This window comes from Equus caballus, chromosome 2 (assembly GCF_041296265.1).
Source record: "Equus caballus isolate H_3958 breed thoroughbred chromosome 2, TB-T2T, whole genome shotgun sequence".
NCBI classification, from domain to species: domain Eukaryota; kingdom Metazoa; phylum Chordata; class Mammalia; order Perissodactyla; family Equidae; genus Equus; species Equus caballus.
In genome coordinates, this window is record NC_091685.1 from 111,690,605 (window position 1) to 111,704,446 (window position 13,842).

At 36.4% G+C, this 13,842-nt stretch overlaps 1 protein-coding gene across 21 annotated transcripts in view; it reads right to left on the minus strand.

The window, feature by feature from the left end:
- The window catches only part of BLTP1 (bridge-like lipid transfer protein family member 1), a 194,398-nt gene that overhangs the window by 80,436 nt on the left and 100,120 nt on the right, over positions 1 to 13,842 (minus strand). For all 21 annotated transcript variants that reach the window (XR_011436204.1, XR_011436205.1, XR_011436203.1 and 18 more), the window contains 8 exons: positions 11,764 to 11,915; positions 11,148 to 11,298; positions 10,831 to 10,983; positions 8,426 to 8,666; positions 6,937 to 7,079; positions 4,132 to 4,351; positions 3,518 to 3,676; positions 1,857 to 2,032 (listed from right to left, as the gene is read on the minus strand). Coding sequence is in view for 17 of the 21 variants with exons in the window: in XM_023636601.2 (XP_023492369.2) it covers positions 1,857 to 2,032; positions 3,518 to 3,676; positions 4,132 to 4,351; positions 6,937 to 7,079; positions 8,426 to 8,666; positions 10,831 to 10,983; positions 11,148 to 11,298; positions 11,764 to 11,915 (1,395 nt within the window). In the remaining 4 variants the exon portion in view is untranslated. The remainder of the gene's footprint in view (positions 1 to 1,856; positions 2,033 to 3,517; positions 3,677 to 4,131; positions 4,352 to 6,936; positions 7,080 to 8,425; positions 8,667 to 10,830; positions 10,984 to 11,147; positions 11,299 to 11,763; positions 11,916 to 13,842) is intronic.

The window sequence follows — 13,842 nt, forward strand, 5'->3', positions numbered from 1 at the left end:
GATACTCTTGTGAAGGCCTAGAATGAGAGAATTCAAACAATTTCACTCTAGACTGGAAACTTAGGGAGAAATTTCCTCTTCCTTGTATACTTGCTTGGCATACTCTTTCTTGGGTTTACTCTTTCGTAGATGTGCTCTGTCATCCTAATGGAAAAACTCTTCCCTCTTCAAGGTTCAAGCCATCCTCCATCTTTCCTAATCTTTGTCATCTATTTATGCCCTTGGTTAATCTTCCATACCCACCAGGGACTTTGGTTCCTGACTGACTGTCTTCTTTTTCTTTTCCATCCCAATTTATCTTCCTGAAGGACTTCTTTGGCCATGAAGATAACTCAACCAACCCTTCAGTTCCAAAGTTATTGACTTCCTTTAACTCCCCACAACCTTGGCTTGAACTCCATTTCAGTAACTTCCTAAATTGTATACTACATCTCATCATCTCATTTTTCCTGCTATATCTGCTTTGGATCAATCCTATTCTACTTCTACAGCTGAGCTGCTAAGGACCATGAGAGGAAACGATCTAATTGGATTCACTGGTATTGCAACACTAACAAACTCTTAACTAGACTCCTCAGCACTATTTGGCAATCCTTCTGGGGGTCTGTGGTGAGCTCTCTTTCACAGTCATTCCAATTTTTACACATATCTAAATCACCTCACTGTTTTTTATTGTATTAACATTCATGTTTCTGGTGGATTTTAGAGTCTTACATGTAAAATAGTATAGTTATCTCTAAAAATGCGTATTGAACGCTAATAAATACAATGAATAATGAATGTATTATATAGGCCAAAACAATGACAAAAATTTTTCCACATTCTCCCTTTTAAAAACAAGTGAACAAGTCTCTAAAAACTACTCCAATGTATTGGAGGAGTAAATCAAGAAAATTTAAAAGTGCCTGACAAATTTAACATAAATTACCTCCTATTGTAAGAAAACATTGAAGCTACCAATTTGCAAACTTACCACTGACCTTAAAGTCTTCCCAAAAATTCTCAGAGGAAAAAGTATCTTTCATGTCCAAAGCATCTCTCTATAAATGACTCTCAATTCTAACACTTCTCCTCCTTCTCTGAATCTTGCTCTATCAGTTTACCCTTCTTTCATTTTTTTTGATTGGGACCTCCCTAATTCCTCATAAGTTGTAAACATGCTCAAGTCTCTTTCATCCTGAGAAAATATCACCTCTTGATACCCATGCCCCACTCTCCCACTTGCCTTCTGATCCTTCAAATTAAAAAGAACGTGTCAAAGGATTTCACTCTCCACTCTCCACATTTAATCAATTAAATAAGATCTCCACAATATTTCTCCTTTACCTTATCAAAGCCACAACCATCTAAGCTAAGGGCCTGATAACCACTTGTGTGAACTATTTCAATAACTCATTTTTTCACCTCTGGTTTCTCTACTTCAATATTTAACACATTGCTACTCATATAATATTTCTACATGTACAGTTCCAGTCACTTTATTCCTTTGCTCTAAAATCGTCAATGACCCCCCCAGTGCTCACTCAATAAAGTCTTAACATAGCACTAAGACTACAGGATGTGATTAAATTTATCTTTGTAGTCATTATTTAGACAATCTGTATCTCCAAATAACAAAAATGTTACTATATGAGACAAATAACTATATGCCGCTCTTCTTTTTAATGAGTATCTACAGATGCTTAATTTGCATTTATAATTACCCTATGTACTTTTCAAAGGCTCCTCCTTTTTTGCTTGAAGGCTTCGGGCATACAGGCATAAAATCCTAAAGTGCCCATTACTTGATGGTTCCAGCTGCTAAGTACTGTCTGATGAGGGGTTACAATAATTAGGGAAAAAACAGACTGGCTCACCTGTGCATCAGCCAGCTGAACAGCAGGAAATCCTTGGTTGGCTTCTTCTACACCTGCCACATCATCCTGGCTAGTGCTATGCTGAGAATGCGTCCCATCTAAGGTATTCTGGTCACTAGACAAGACGGTGTTGAAATCGGAGGCTGAGGGAATTGTAGGAAGATTAGGTGCAACACCTAGCAGAGTAAATGTTCAAGAACAAAATCTAAATTATTGGGAATAAAAAACATAAAGAGGCACAGCAAAGTAAACTTATGAAGCCTGTGTTGTAGTAGACCAGACCACTTAAATTGAAAGAGAAAACAAAATAGCACTTTTAGGTTATTTTACAGACATGACTTATTAATAAATTTAGAAAATCCTCATATATGAAGGCTATATTAAAGACAGTCAGTCCAAAGCAGAGAATTTTATGGCTGGAAGATCTGTGAAAAGCATGTGATATCCCATCAGCCTGGCGCTGAGGAACAGAGTTACAGACAGCAGCAGGGAGATAGACACGGATTCGCAGTCTCACTCAGAAATTCCTTCCCAGCTGTGCTTTCCTGAGGCGGAGCATAAATGAAACGGCGCTATTTGTTTCATCTGTGCTCCCTTTCTCTTTTCATTCCCCAGGCAAAGGACTGATGATAGAGAGGAAATGTTCTTTTCTGGTTCTCTTGAAACTTAAACTCTGTGCAGTAGTGAAGCTAGCACCAGAGAAGTGCTGAGAGCTGGTGGAAGCACCAGACTTCCATCAACCAAGGGCCAAAGCTAAGAACCAACATGCAGCCAGAATTAGGATCAGTTCCAGATTCAAAAGCGGTCCACACACCAGGAAGGAAAAGGACCAAGTAAGTAGTTACATATCAACTACTTTTCATAATTTCCTATTTTCTGTCTGAAGAGAATTTACTAGCAATCTAAATAGCTGTTACACAAGTTAATGTTAGCTGCCTTCAGCAACTAGAATCAAAGCTACTTCACATATTATTTTTTTAAATATATTTTTTCCAAAAAAAATAATACATACAACTAGTAAATTTGGAAAAACAATAAAAAATTTAGAAAAATAGAAAAGGGAAGGTGGCTCCACTTCCATTTCTGGCGATAACCACCAATACTTCTTTGTGAATTCCCTGACAGTCTTCTTGCTACTTATACATATTCTTTTCAAATTAATAAATTGCCCTCATTTGCTTTCCTCCTTGAGGGCAAGAATCTTGCTTTATTCCTCTTTGTACTCCCTTAGATTTAATTAAATATTTAAGTAACCATAAAGAGTGTAAGACAGCTAGTTATGTCCCAGAGGAATCTGGATAAACCAAAAATATTTTCTTTATTGTAGGTACACGGTGATGTAATTATACTTTGCATTTTTTATTTATCTCCTTTTGGTGATTTGAAAATTAAACAAGCCACATTAAATGGAAGCTTTAAACTCTTTAAGTCATACACAATCTAACATTTGACACATTTGCCTTTCCACAAGAACCCTACTGACTGCGTACGACTCCCTCAATTGCAATTTTATCAAAGGCATTCCAAAAAATGGGCTGATTTCAACTAAACAGTACTTAAACATTTGAGATTTTTTAATCATCCTCTGAAAAATAGGATTTTGCTATAACTTTACATGTGCCCCTCAGATAGTTAAGCAAAATAACGTGATAACTAAGTACCTGTTGGAAGACTATTGTGTCCTGACTTGGTAGCAGGAGATTCTTGCACCACACTTCCCCGATTACCCACAGCATTTGACATCCAGTTATAGAAACTCACAGAGGATGGTTCAGACAACAAGGGGTGTTCAGACAACATATCAGTGGCCATCGTATTTCCTGAAAATAAAGTTTTACTGAATATATATTACTTAAGTACTACAGAGTAGAAATTGTTATTTATGTATTTATTTTTGAAAAGTCAGGTTAAAATGTCTCTGCAGATGTTTTCAAATTCACTACATGATGTTGGTATTCAGATATTAAAGCATGAATACATAACTTATTTTTATTATAACAGAGGGAAATTCATTGTTGGCTGGTCGAGACAGCATCCCATATGACATCTAGGTTTATAGTAGTGTCAAATGTTGCAATTTAAAAACACAAACTAAGGGCATGAAGACACCAATAAGGGAGAACAGTTTCCCAAAATATTTTCTCAAACATAACGTGTAATACAAAAGATTAGTTATGCATCCAAAGTACAGATCTAAATAAATTTAAGTCTTGTTACTGTTTTTTTTAATTCTCCCACAGAAGTAAACTTATAATTGTCAAAACTAGGGACATACCCGTTCTCGTTAGGGAGCTACTCTTCACAGCTGTACTACTTCTTTGAGGAGTCCCTTCCAGGAGGTTGTGCAAGCTTGGGAAGCTTCCAGTCAGGTAGCTGAGTAGGCTCTCCTTCCTCGGACTCTCCTTAACTGGCATGCCAGCACGTCCAACATGCACTGGAGAATCAGTGGCAGTGTCTCCACTGGTATAGCTCAGAGAATGATACGGGTGAATGCCCTACAGAAGCAACAATGCAGGGCTCTTTCTTATGCACGTAAAAATGACTGCTGATGGCTACAGCTACTATTACTGTTGCTATTACTGCCAGTAATTGTTCACATCAATACCAAAACAGACGGGGTGTGCTAGGACTGCAGTGAATCTCAAATGTAAGTAAAAATGTTTCATAACTCTACAGTACAATGCAAACGGCAGCCTTTACTATCATTCACTTATTTTAAGACTGGCTTATTAACTCCCTTTGAAAGCTGAAGAGAGAGCCTGGTGGCAAGATGTCTATTCTGAAATTCTTAATACTATACTACCCTTCTTGGTAGCCTTCACAGTGAATATCTGTGTTAAGACTTGATTCTCTACAGAGCTCTAACATACCAGAAAGAATTTCCAGCAATTCTCTGAGGAAAAACAAAAAAATCAAAAGTTACAGAACTGTCCAATTTCTATCTGTTGTCACATTTAAGATAGAATTTCAGATCAGTTTAAAGCATAGTACAAAAAAATGACTACACAGACAGAAAGATCCTGAAAAGCCAAGATCTGCAACAAAGCATCTGTAATTTCAATTCTTTGAAGGGTTTTTATAATCCATAAACAAAGGAAGGTTCAAAAAAATTTCTGAAAGAGAACAGCATTAACAGCAAAACACCTAAATTTGATCAGAGGGTTAGGAAAAACCATCAACCAGGAAGAAAATCTGAGACAGATTAAGGAGCTGAGAATTTAAAGTATCCCAGCTTTCTGAATATACTGCAGAAACCGAGTAAGTTTCATAGTTCAAACTGAAAAACTACGTATCAAACTATCACCAAATGCTTTAACAGCAACACTTACACATAATTAAAAATTTAAAAGCACACAAAGACTATTTAATGAAAAGTAAGCATTCCCTGAGCTCTAGTCTACTAGGGCCCTTCACCCCAAGGTCCTCTTAACTTTCTTATCTATCCTTTTGTAAGTAACTTATGACTATAAGCACATCTATTTACCCTTTTTTAACATACAAATACATACTGCCCTATACATTGTTTTTACTTTAATCAATGCACTTGGTGATCATTCCATATCCACTTAGAGATCTATTTCATCTTTTTTGAGTCTTCATAGTATGCATCTGCATCAGGGTATATTAGTTATTAGCCCTCAGTGCTTAGTCATTTACGTTGTTTCAATCATTTTCCCGCTATAGTGTTGTAAAGAATGTGTGTTCTTTACATGTGTCTTTGAGCATTTATGAGCATTCATGTCTTTAGAATGAATTCCTGGACGTCGTTATACTGGTGAAAGGGCAATACAATTTAAATTTTGATACAAATTGCCAACTGCTCTTCAAAAATTGTTCTTCAAAGAGGCTGCACCAATTTACACTCCCACCAGTACTGTATGAGAGTGTCTGTTTTCTCACATCTTCACCAACAACATACACTACCAAACTTTTTAGTTTTTCAGTCCAATAGGTGGAAATGGAAATCTCATTTTAATTTACATTCTTTTATTGAGTTAACATTGATTTATAACATATAAATCTCAGGTGTATATCATCATATTTCGACTGCTGTACAGCCTGCACTGTGTTTACCACCAAAAGTCTAGTTTCTATCTGTCACTGTACACATGTGCCCCTTTGCCCTTTTGCCTTCTCCCTATCCCCCTTCCCTTCTGTTAACCACCAATTGATCGTCTGTATCTACGTGTTTTTTTTATTATTTTTATCTTCCACATATGAGTGAAATCATGTGGTATTTGTTGAATTAGAATACATTTTCACATAAGTATATATATTTCTCTGTGAAGAGCCTTTAACCACCTTTCTATTTAGTTGTCCTCTTTTTCTTAGTGATCAGGAAGAGATCTTTATATATTAGGAAACTAGCTCTTTGTCATATGTCTATGTTGTTTACAATACATTATTTTTTCTGCGTGGAAATTTTACATTTTAATATGGTCAAAATTATCAATCATTTACCTTATGTAGTCTGGGTATTAACATAAGTCTATACCCAGACTTTCAAAGAAAGTTAAAATATTAACTGTTTGTTGTTTTCTGTGCTCAGAAAAGCAAACTATAAAAAAAAATGTAACCCACAACAACAAATAACTTAAGTGTTTACTATGTACCAGGTATTTTTCTAAGCACTTTTCAAGCATTATTTCATGTAACTATGGTAATCTCCATCTTACAGATGACGAAACTTACACACAGTGCAGTACTGGTTAAATTGCTTAAAACACAATGTAATTAAAATCATAAAATACCCTAACTCAAACTGTATATTGACCAGAAAAATTACAAGATGATCAACATTTTCAACATCGTATTTTATGGAACACAACATTCAAATAAATAGAAAAGAAAGCCCTAAGGCTTGGTAGTTAAAGTAGTCCTTATTCAATATTAATTACTGACTGATGATATAATTTTCAAAGAAACGTGTGCACTAAAAGTTACTAATCATGTTAATTTCAACATAAAAATACTATTTGAACATTTGGAGTGTAGGAGCAATATTTAAATTTGAGATAACAAAAGTTTAGGTCTTCTCTGCAAGTCTAAATAACTCTAACCAAAAATAGTAATAATGTACCTTTATTTTTAATGCAGAGTCACTATGCGTATGAGTCTTAGAAAGTTTCCTCATTATCTCAGCTCCAGTGACAGGTCCAGAGCTGCCCGGTGGAGGCCGGTTGGCTGTTCCTTCTAGTAGCATTGTGTGTTCACTGACCGTGGCTGAAAACGGTTCAAAAGAATAAGTGGGCTATAGATTATCAGACATTTTCTTGAAACCTCAACTCCAGTGTTCCCGGTGGTGTAACTACACTCAACTTTCCATACTCCTTGACAAATTAATTGTTGAATCTGCTATAATACTTGCTCTTTCCTTTCTTTAATTCTTCCAACCCCAATCTTCTCACTCAGTCTCAAGAGAGGAACAAATAGTTTCTATTCCATGTTTCACATATGCCACCCAAATGGTACAGAGATAAAAAACCAATTCAACTAAGCTCAAGAAACTATAGAATTTTCACGGATTAACATACGCATTGCAGATAATTAATTAAATGGGCTGTTTACTGCACCATTCTTTCTACCTTTGTGTAGACTTGAAATTTTTCAAAATAAATACAATCTAGTCTATTCTTCATAACAAGTCAGTTATTAAATATAATTATAAGGTTTTTTAAAAGACAAAAAAAGCTAGGTAAAGTATTATATATCAATGTTCTTAAAGCTCTAAAGACTACTGTCCTTTCCTATAGTACTTTTTTTTTTTTTTTTAAAAGATTTTATTTTTTCCTTTTTCTCCCCAAAGCCCCCCGGTACATAGTTGTGTATTCTTCGTTGTGGGTTCTTCTAGTTGTGGCATGTGGGACGCTGCCTCAGCGTGGTCTGATGAGCAGTGCCATGTCCGCGCCCAGGATTCGAACTAACGAAACACTGGGCCGCCTGCAGCGGAGCGCAGGAACTTAACCACTCGGCCACGGGGCCAGCCCCTCCCATAGTACTTTTATATTTTTTTAAAAATATAGTAAGATAAATTTTTGTTGAATATTTCATGTCATGCAAATAAAAATTAACCTTTGAAAAAGTATTAAAGTATGCATATATATTTCTGAAATGTATATCTACTGTCTGTGTTCTGGCACAGCCATTATGCTGAAAGAATTATAGGCTCGCTGCAGGCCTCCACATATTACATAACTTCAGGGTCAAACAAGCACCAGGTAAAATTCAAAGACTCAAAAGACTGTGGCATAGGGAGGACAATAAACAGACAAATACAAATGTAAACTTTAAAAGGAGGTTAACGTGTTCACTTAAAACATTCTAGGTATACAAAGATGTCTGTTGTTTGTACTGGATTAGAAGAAGTCTACTGTATTTCACAAGATTAAACTTAAAAATCAAGTCAGTATAAAGATTCCAACACTATTGCCATTTATTTGGGCAAATACAAATCATACTTGTATAATTAAGCAATGACATTTTCAAATTTGGGACACAAATTATCAAAACTATCTCATGTACTAGGTTACCAATTGCATAATATCTAACTAAAATATTTACAAAATTACCTGCATCAAATTCAAATTCTGCTCCATCAGCACTGGTATCACTTTGAAGACCACCGCCATTGTCCAGCCCCAGTCCGTCTTCATGTTCGTGGTCCACCGCTGATTGAGGTTTCAGGGGCTGAGCTGGCCGATGTAAGCTAACTCCTTTAAAGGCTGGCGTCACCACAATGAACTTCATCCACTGCCTTGCCAATGCAACTAAACCTTTCTTCAAAGTTACCAAAGCAGGAAGTCCATCACTCTGTAACAGCAATGAGATGGATAGAAGTAACCTTACTTTAATCATGGTTACTATTTAAGTGCTTTGCTTATATTTATTCATTTAAATCTCCACCCTCATCTACAGATGAGGAAACTAGAATTCATAAGTTAAGTAATTTGTCCAAGGTGACACAAGAGTCAGTACTTCAAGCTGACTAAAGAATTCAATCCCTAAACACAACATTGCATCTTTTTGTCTTAAATACAGCAGTACCAGGTGAACAAGAGGCTAAACTTGGGATGCAAAATTGGGATTCAACTTAAGAAACATTCAATCCACTTTACCTTTTTTAGCCCAGCTGAAGAATTAAATGTATTTTGAGCTACCTGGAATATTCATTAAGCAAAGACAAAATGAAATTATTCCCTCCAAATATTAGGTAAGTACTACTATTTTAACATTTTTTTTTTTTTTTTTTTTTTTCCTTTTTCTCCCCAAAGCCCCCGGTACACAGTTGTATATTCTTCGTTGTGTGTCCATCTAGTTGTGGCATGTGGGACGCTGCCTCAGTGTGGTTTGATGAGCAGTGTCATGTCCGCGCCCAGGATTCTAACCAACGAAACACTGGGCCGCCTGCAGTGGAGCGCACGAACTTAACCGCTCGGCCACGGCGCCAGCCCCCTACTATTTTAACATTTAAAAAAATAAATTACTGGGGCGGGCCCTGTGGCATAGTGGTTCAGTCCATCGTTGGCAGCCTGGGTTCACAGATTCAGATCCCGGGTGAGGACAAACACCACTTGTCAAGCCATGTTGTGACAGTGACCCACATACAAAATAGAGGAAGACTGCCACAGATGTTAGCTCAGGGTTAACCTTCTTCAAGCAAAAAATAAAAAAAGAGGAAGATTGGCAACAGATGTTAGCTCAGAGCAAATTGTCCTCACCAAAAAATAAAGAAATAAATAAATTGCTATAGTTAAATGCTGGACATAGACGAATTTGTAACTGCTTTGAAAGTTAAATGTATTACCAATAACAACTACATAATTTAGAATATATTTTATCTCACATAGTGAAGACTGTAAGAAAGAAAATTTGGCTATTATTCCTATTAGTGCCTTAGCTTAAGGAGAAAATATCCACCTCCTCTCCACCCGCTTTCCCATAATCCCTTGTGTTAGGAGAAATGGCTTTGACTGAAGACAGCTATTTACTAAAAAGCAGGAATCACCTCATTTTCTTTCTGAGGAATATCAAGTCCCTTAGCCTGCCCTTTCATTCCTAGACTCAAGTAAGCAGGGGCACCTTGGGATTCTTCCTCTTACATGGAAAGCATATCTTGGCAGAGCATCCATCCACGGGAAATGCCTGTCATTCTGTCTGTTGTAGTTTCTCTGCCTATGATTAGACGGGCAAGTTCGCCTTGCACTGTGGACCTCCCAGTCTTCAATTCACAGGGTAAAAGTAGAAAGCACTACACCAGCCTCAGATCCAAGTACCTTTCTCAAATCCACCATTCGCTAGAGAGTCTTTCATTGGAGGTTATCAGGAGCTGGATTGGCCCTTAATAATACTGATACATTGATCCCTAATTTAGCTGAAGAGTCTCGTGTATTTTCTACTGACCAGAAGTGTGGAGAGGAGAAGGGAGATCCTCAAGCTCTAAACCCTAATCATGAAGTGCTATCTTCTGTAGTGCATTTCTAGGGGCAGAGATATACTGTATATATTTTGTAAAATTATATATTCTCCCCTCAATCATTAATTAGTCCTTATTTTATCAAACATTTCTGTGAAATGTGACTGGTGATTACTCTTTTACTTAAAACTCTTTATACCTTTGGCTTCTGAGACATTCTTTCCTGGTGCTCCAACCTCTTCCTTTCCCTCCTCAGCACTTTGTGTACCTCTAACCACCCTCCTCACCCCCCTTTTACTTTGGTATTTTTCAGGGATACATCCTTGACCAGTTGCTCAATCAACACATCATCCCTAGAAGTTCATCCATGTCCACAGCTTCTAACACCTTCATGCTGTCAACTCGCAAATCATTAATCTGAGCTGGCTGCTGTCTATAGGCCTGTATTTCTAACCATAATTCTCCTTTGGACTTCCCATATGCATCTCAAGCCCTGTGGGTCAATGGCTCCTCAAGAGAATAGACGATTCTTTAGAGGTACCTATAGTTTCAGTAACTCACCATTGTAGCATCATCAATGATGGAGTAATTCGCCTGGTGCAGGTAGTGGTGTAGTATATTACACAGTAAACATGAAGGGTTTTCTTGGAGAAAGCGGGCAACTTTTGTAAGTCTGTTGTATTTACTTCTTAGGGGAAAATGTACACTTTTATTCTGAAACAAAGCAAAAACAACAGATTTAGAATGATATATCAAAGATAGCACAAATAAAAGATATCCAGTAATTAAGTAACTAAGTTTTCTAACTATGAGGAACAAAAAACGATCATTTTCAATAATAAACTTTGTATGATACCTTGCACTGTTGGAAGACATACCTCTAACGCTTCCGTCATTATGCATCCCATAACAGCACAAATTCTCAAGGTTCCCTCGGTTTCCAATTTGTTTAAGGATGACTTGAGTTGGTCAATGGGAACAAGCCACGCACCAACAGCTGGAGTTGCAGTACTTAAAAGGTTTAGCTGCCTTTTAGTATTAAAAAACAATTATAAAAACAACTGTCAAGATTTGTATCTCAAACAATCTCCCATACCTACTATACTTAGTGGCCATTTTATTTAGACAAAATTACTGTTCCTTTGACATCAAATGATATCATCAGATAAATTATGAACATATAACCAGGAAATGCAAAAACAGATTAACAGAAAAGAAAGAAAAATATAAAAGCCTATTAGAGGTGAAAAGAGTAAGAAGTTCATAGCAGAGTAATATGTGAAAATAAAACTAAAGCCCTAGGGAAGAAAAAGGGTCAAACAAGCTGAGAATAATGTCTACAGAAAGTATGAAGTAGGGAAGATGGAAAAAAGTGGCAACCTTAAGACTAGATATACTAGAAAAATAATTCAAAAAATATATGAAATAGAATTGTATGTTATTTAACGCAAAGAAACATCAAGGGATAGTATTACATTTTTAAAAACTTTTTACCTAGAAAATGCATGTGTATGAGATCTCACATTGGTGGGAGCTGCAAAACTAAACCAAATTTCCTTGATAGTCAGCTTCATGCTACATGAATCTGGAGGTGGAGGCATTAGAGGTAGATCTTTCTTCAAATCATCAGATTCCACTCCTTCATCCTAGATAAAATAAAATACAAAAATCTCAGTAACACACAGCCCCTTAGAACCACTAGCGCAGAGGTTAACTGATGTTCTATGCTCAAAACCTTTCCATCAAATCAAATTCTACAGAAAACAGCAACAGAACATGTGACATAAATCTTGCTCAGCTAACCCCCTCCTGATTCTAAGAAATACATACGGATCCTTGAAGCTCAAAGGAGCATACTCTGAAAAATCACTGCATTATAACAAACCACAAATCAGAGATCTTAGAACTAGAGGGTTTTTCTTTTTTTTTCTTTTTTTTATTATTATTTTCGGATGTACATCATATTTCGAATTCTGTGTACATTACATCATGTTCACCACCCGAAAACTAATTATAGTCCATCCCCTCACATGTGAGGCTAATCACCCCTTTTGCCCTCCCGCCTGCCCCCTTCCCCAATGGTAACCACCAACCCAATCTCCAATGCTATGTGTTTGTTTGTCGTTGTTTTTATCTTCTACTTATGACTGAGATCATATGGTATCTGACTTATTTCACTCAGCATAATACCTGGAGGGTTTTTCTTGATCACGTCATTTAATCACATTTGTTCAGTGCCTTTTTTTTTTCCAGATGAAAAAAGGGAGAGAAAGATGTTTTATGATTTGCCAGGGGTCATACAACTATTATGTAGGAGAATGAGTAATAGAATTAAGTTCTTCTGCTTCCTACTGCAATCTATTTTCCACTCCATTTTAAGAGAATATTTTAAACTTCTGAATAAAGTGTCATAAAAAACACTATTGTGGCCCATGTTCAAATAACACTCTACAACAAAAAATTCTTAGTTATCTCATACACTAGTAATCTGAACCTGTACTGAGAAATAGAATAATTTTTAAATGTGTAATCACCACTCTTTAGAATGCAAGGAGGTAAGAAGCATAATACTAAAGAAACAAAAAAGTCTACTATCTGTTACATCTTCTTACAGTCTCTAATTCACTTTTTTTGATATTACTGGTCAAGATAAAGAAAAGATTAGCATTTTCTTGTGGGATGATTAATGAATGAAGAGGATCCACAAAACAGCTTTGAATCCTAAGTGTTATAAGACAATGTGTCAGCAGTAATAGTAATTTAAAAGTCAGCAGACACTAAATATAAGTCTACATTCTCTTATCTGCAATTCTAAAATCTACGATGTTCTGAAAATCTAAATCTTTTTCTGTAAATGTGGCATCAAAATCTGATCTGAACTGATGAGGCGGCTGTTTATCCCACTTGGTGTTTTCATTAATGTGCTGCAGAAATATTTAAATATTTCAAGATGAAGTGCAGTCTCAGATTCCACTAGGAGTTTATGTAACATATAGGACACACACCATATGACCTTCCTCTTAAAAGAAGAAATCTGAATTTTCAAATACACCTGGCTTGCGGGTTTCAGACACAGTGTGAGTCAGGCACTGGGGATACAACTATATAGAAGACAGAAGTCTTGAGGAACTTAAAATTTTAAAAAGGGAGGGGGCACTTGTAAATAATAAGAATTAATTATAATACCATGTGAAGCAAAGTAATAATAATCTTGGTTTTAGATTGAATTTTTGGTGTCTATAGCATGTGTGAATGATGATATCCAAAAAGCCGATGGATTCAATTCTGGAACTCAGGAGAAGCGCTGGTGCTAACAGCATAACCAATGGGAAAGAGCAGTGTCATCAAATTATGGAGGTGGACTAGGAAATGAAATATGTCAGGGAGTGGACAAATAGCAAGAAGAAAAGAGTAGCCAAGAACAGAACATGGGGAGAACACCCACATTTAAGGACGATGAAGAACTCCATAAAGAAATGGACCAAGAAAAGTCTGAGAACCCAAAGAAAACAATGTTACAAAATTCTAGGACTTGCAACAAGGAGAGTAGAATAAGAGAGATCAAGGAAGACA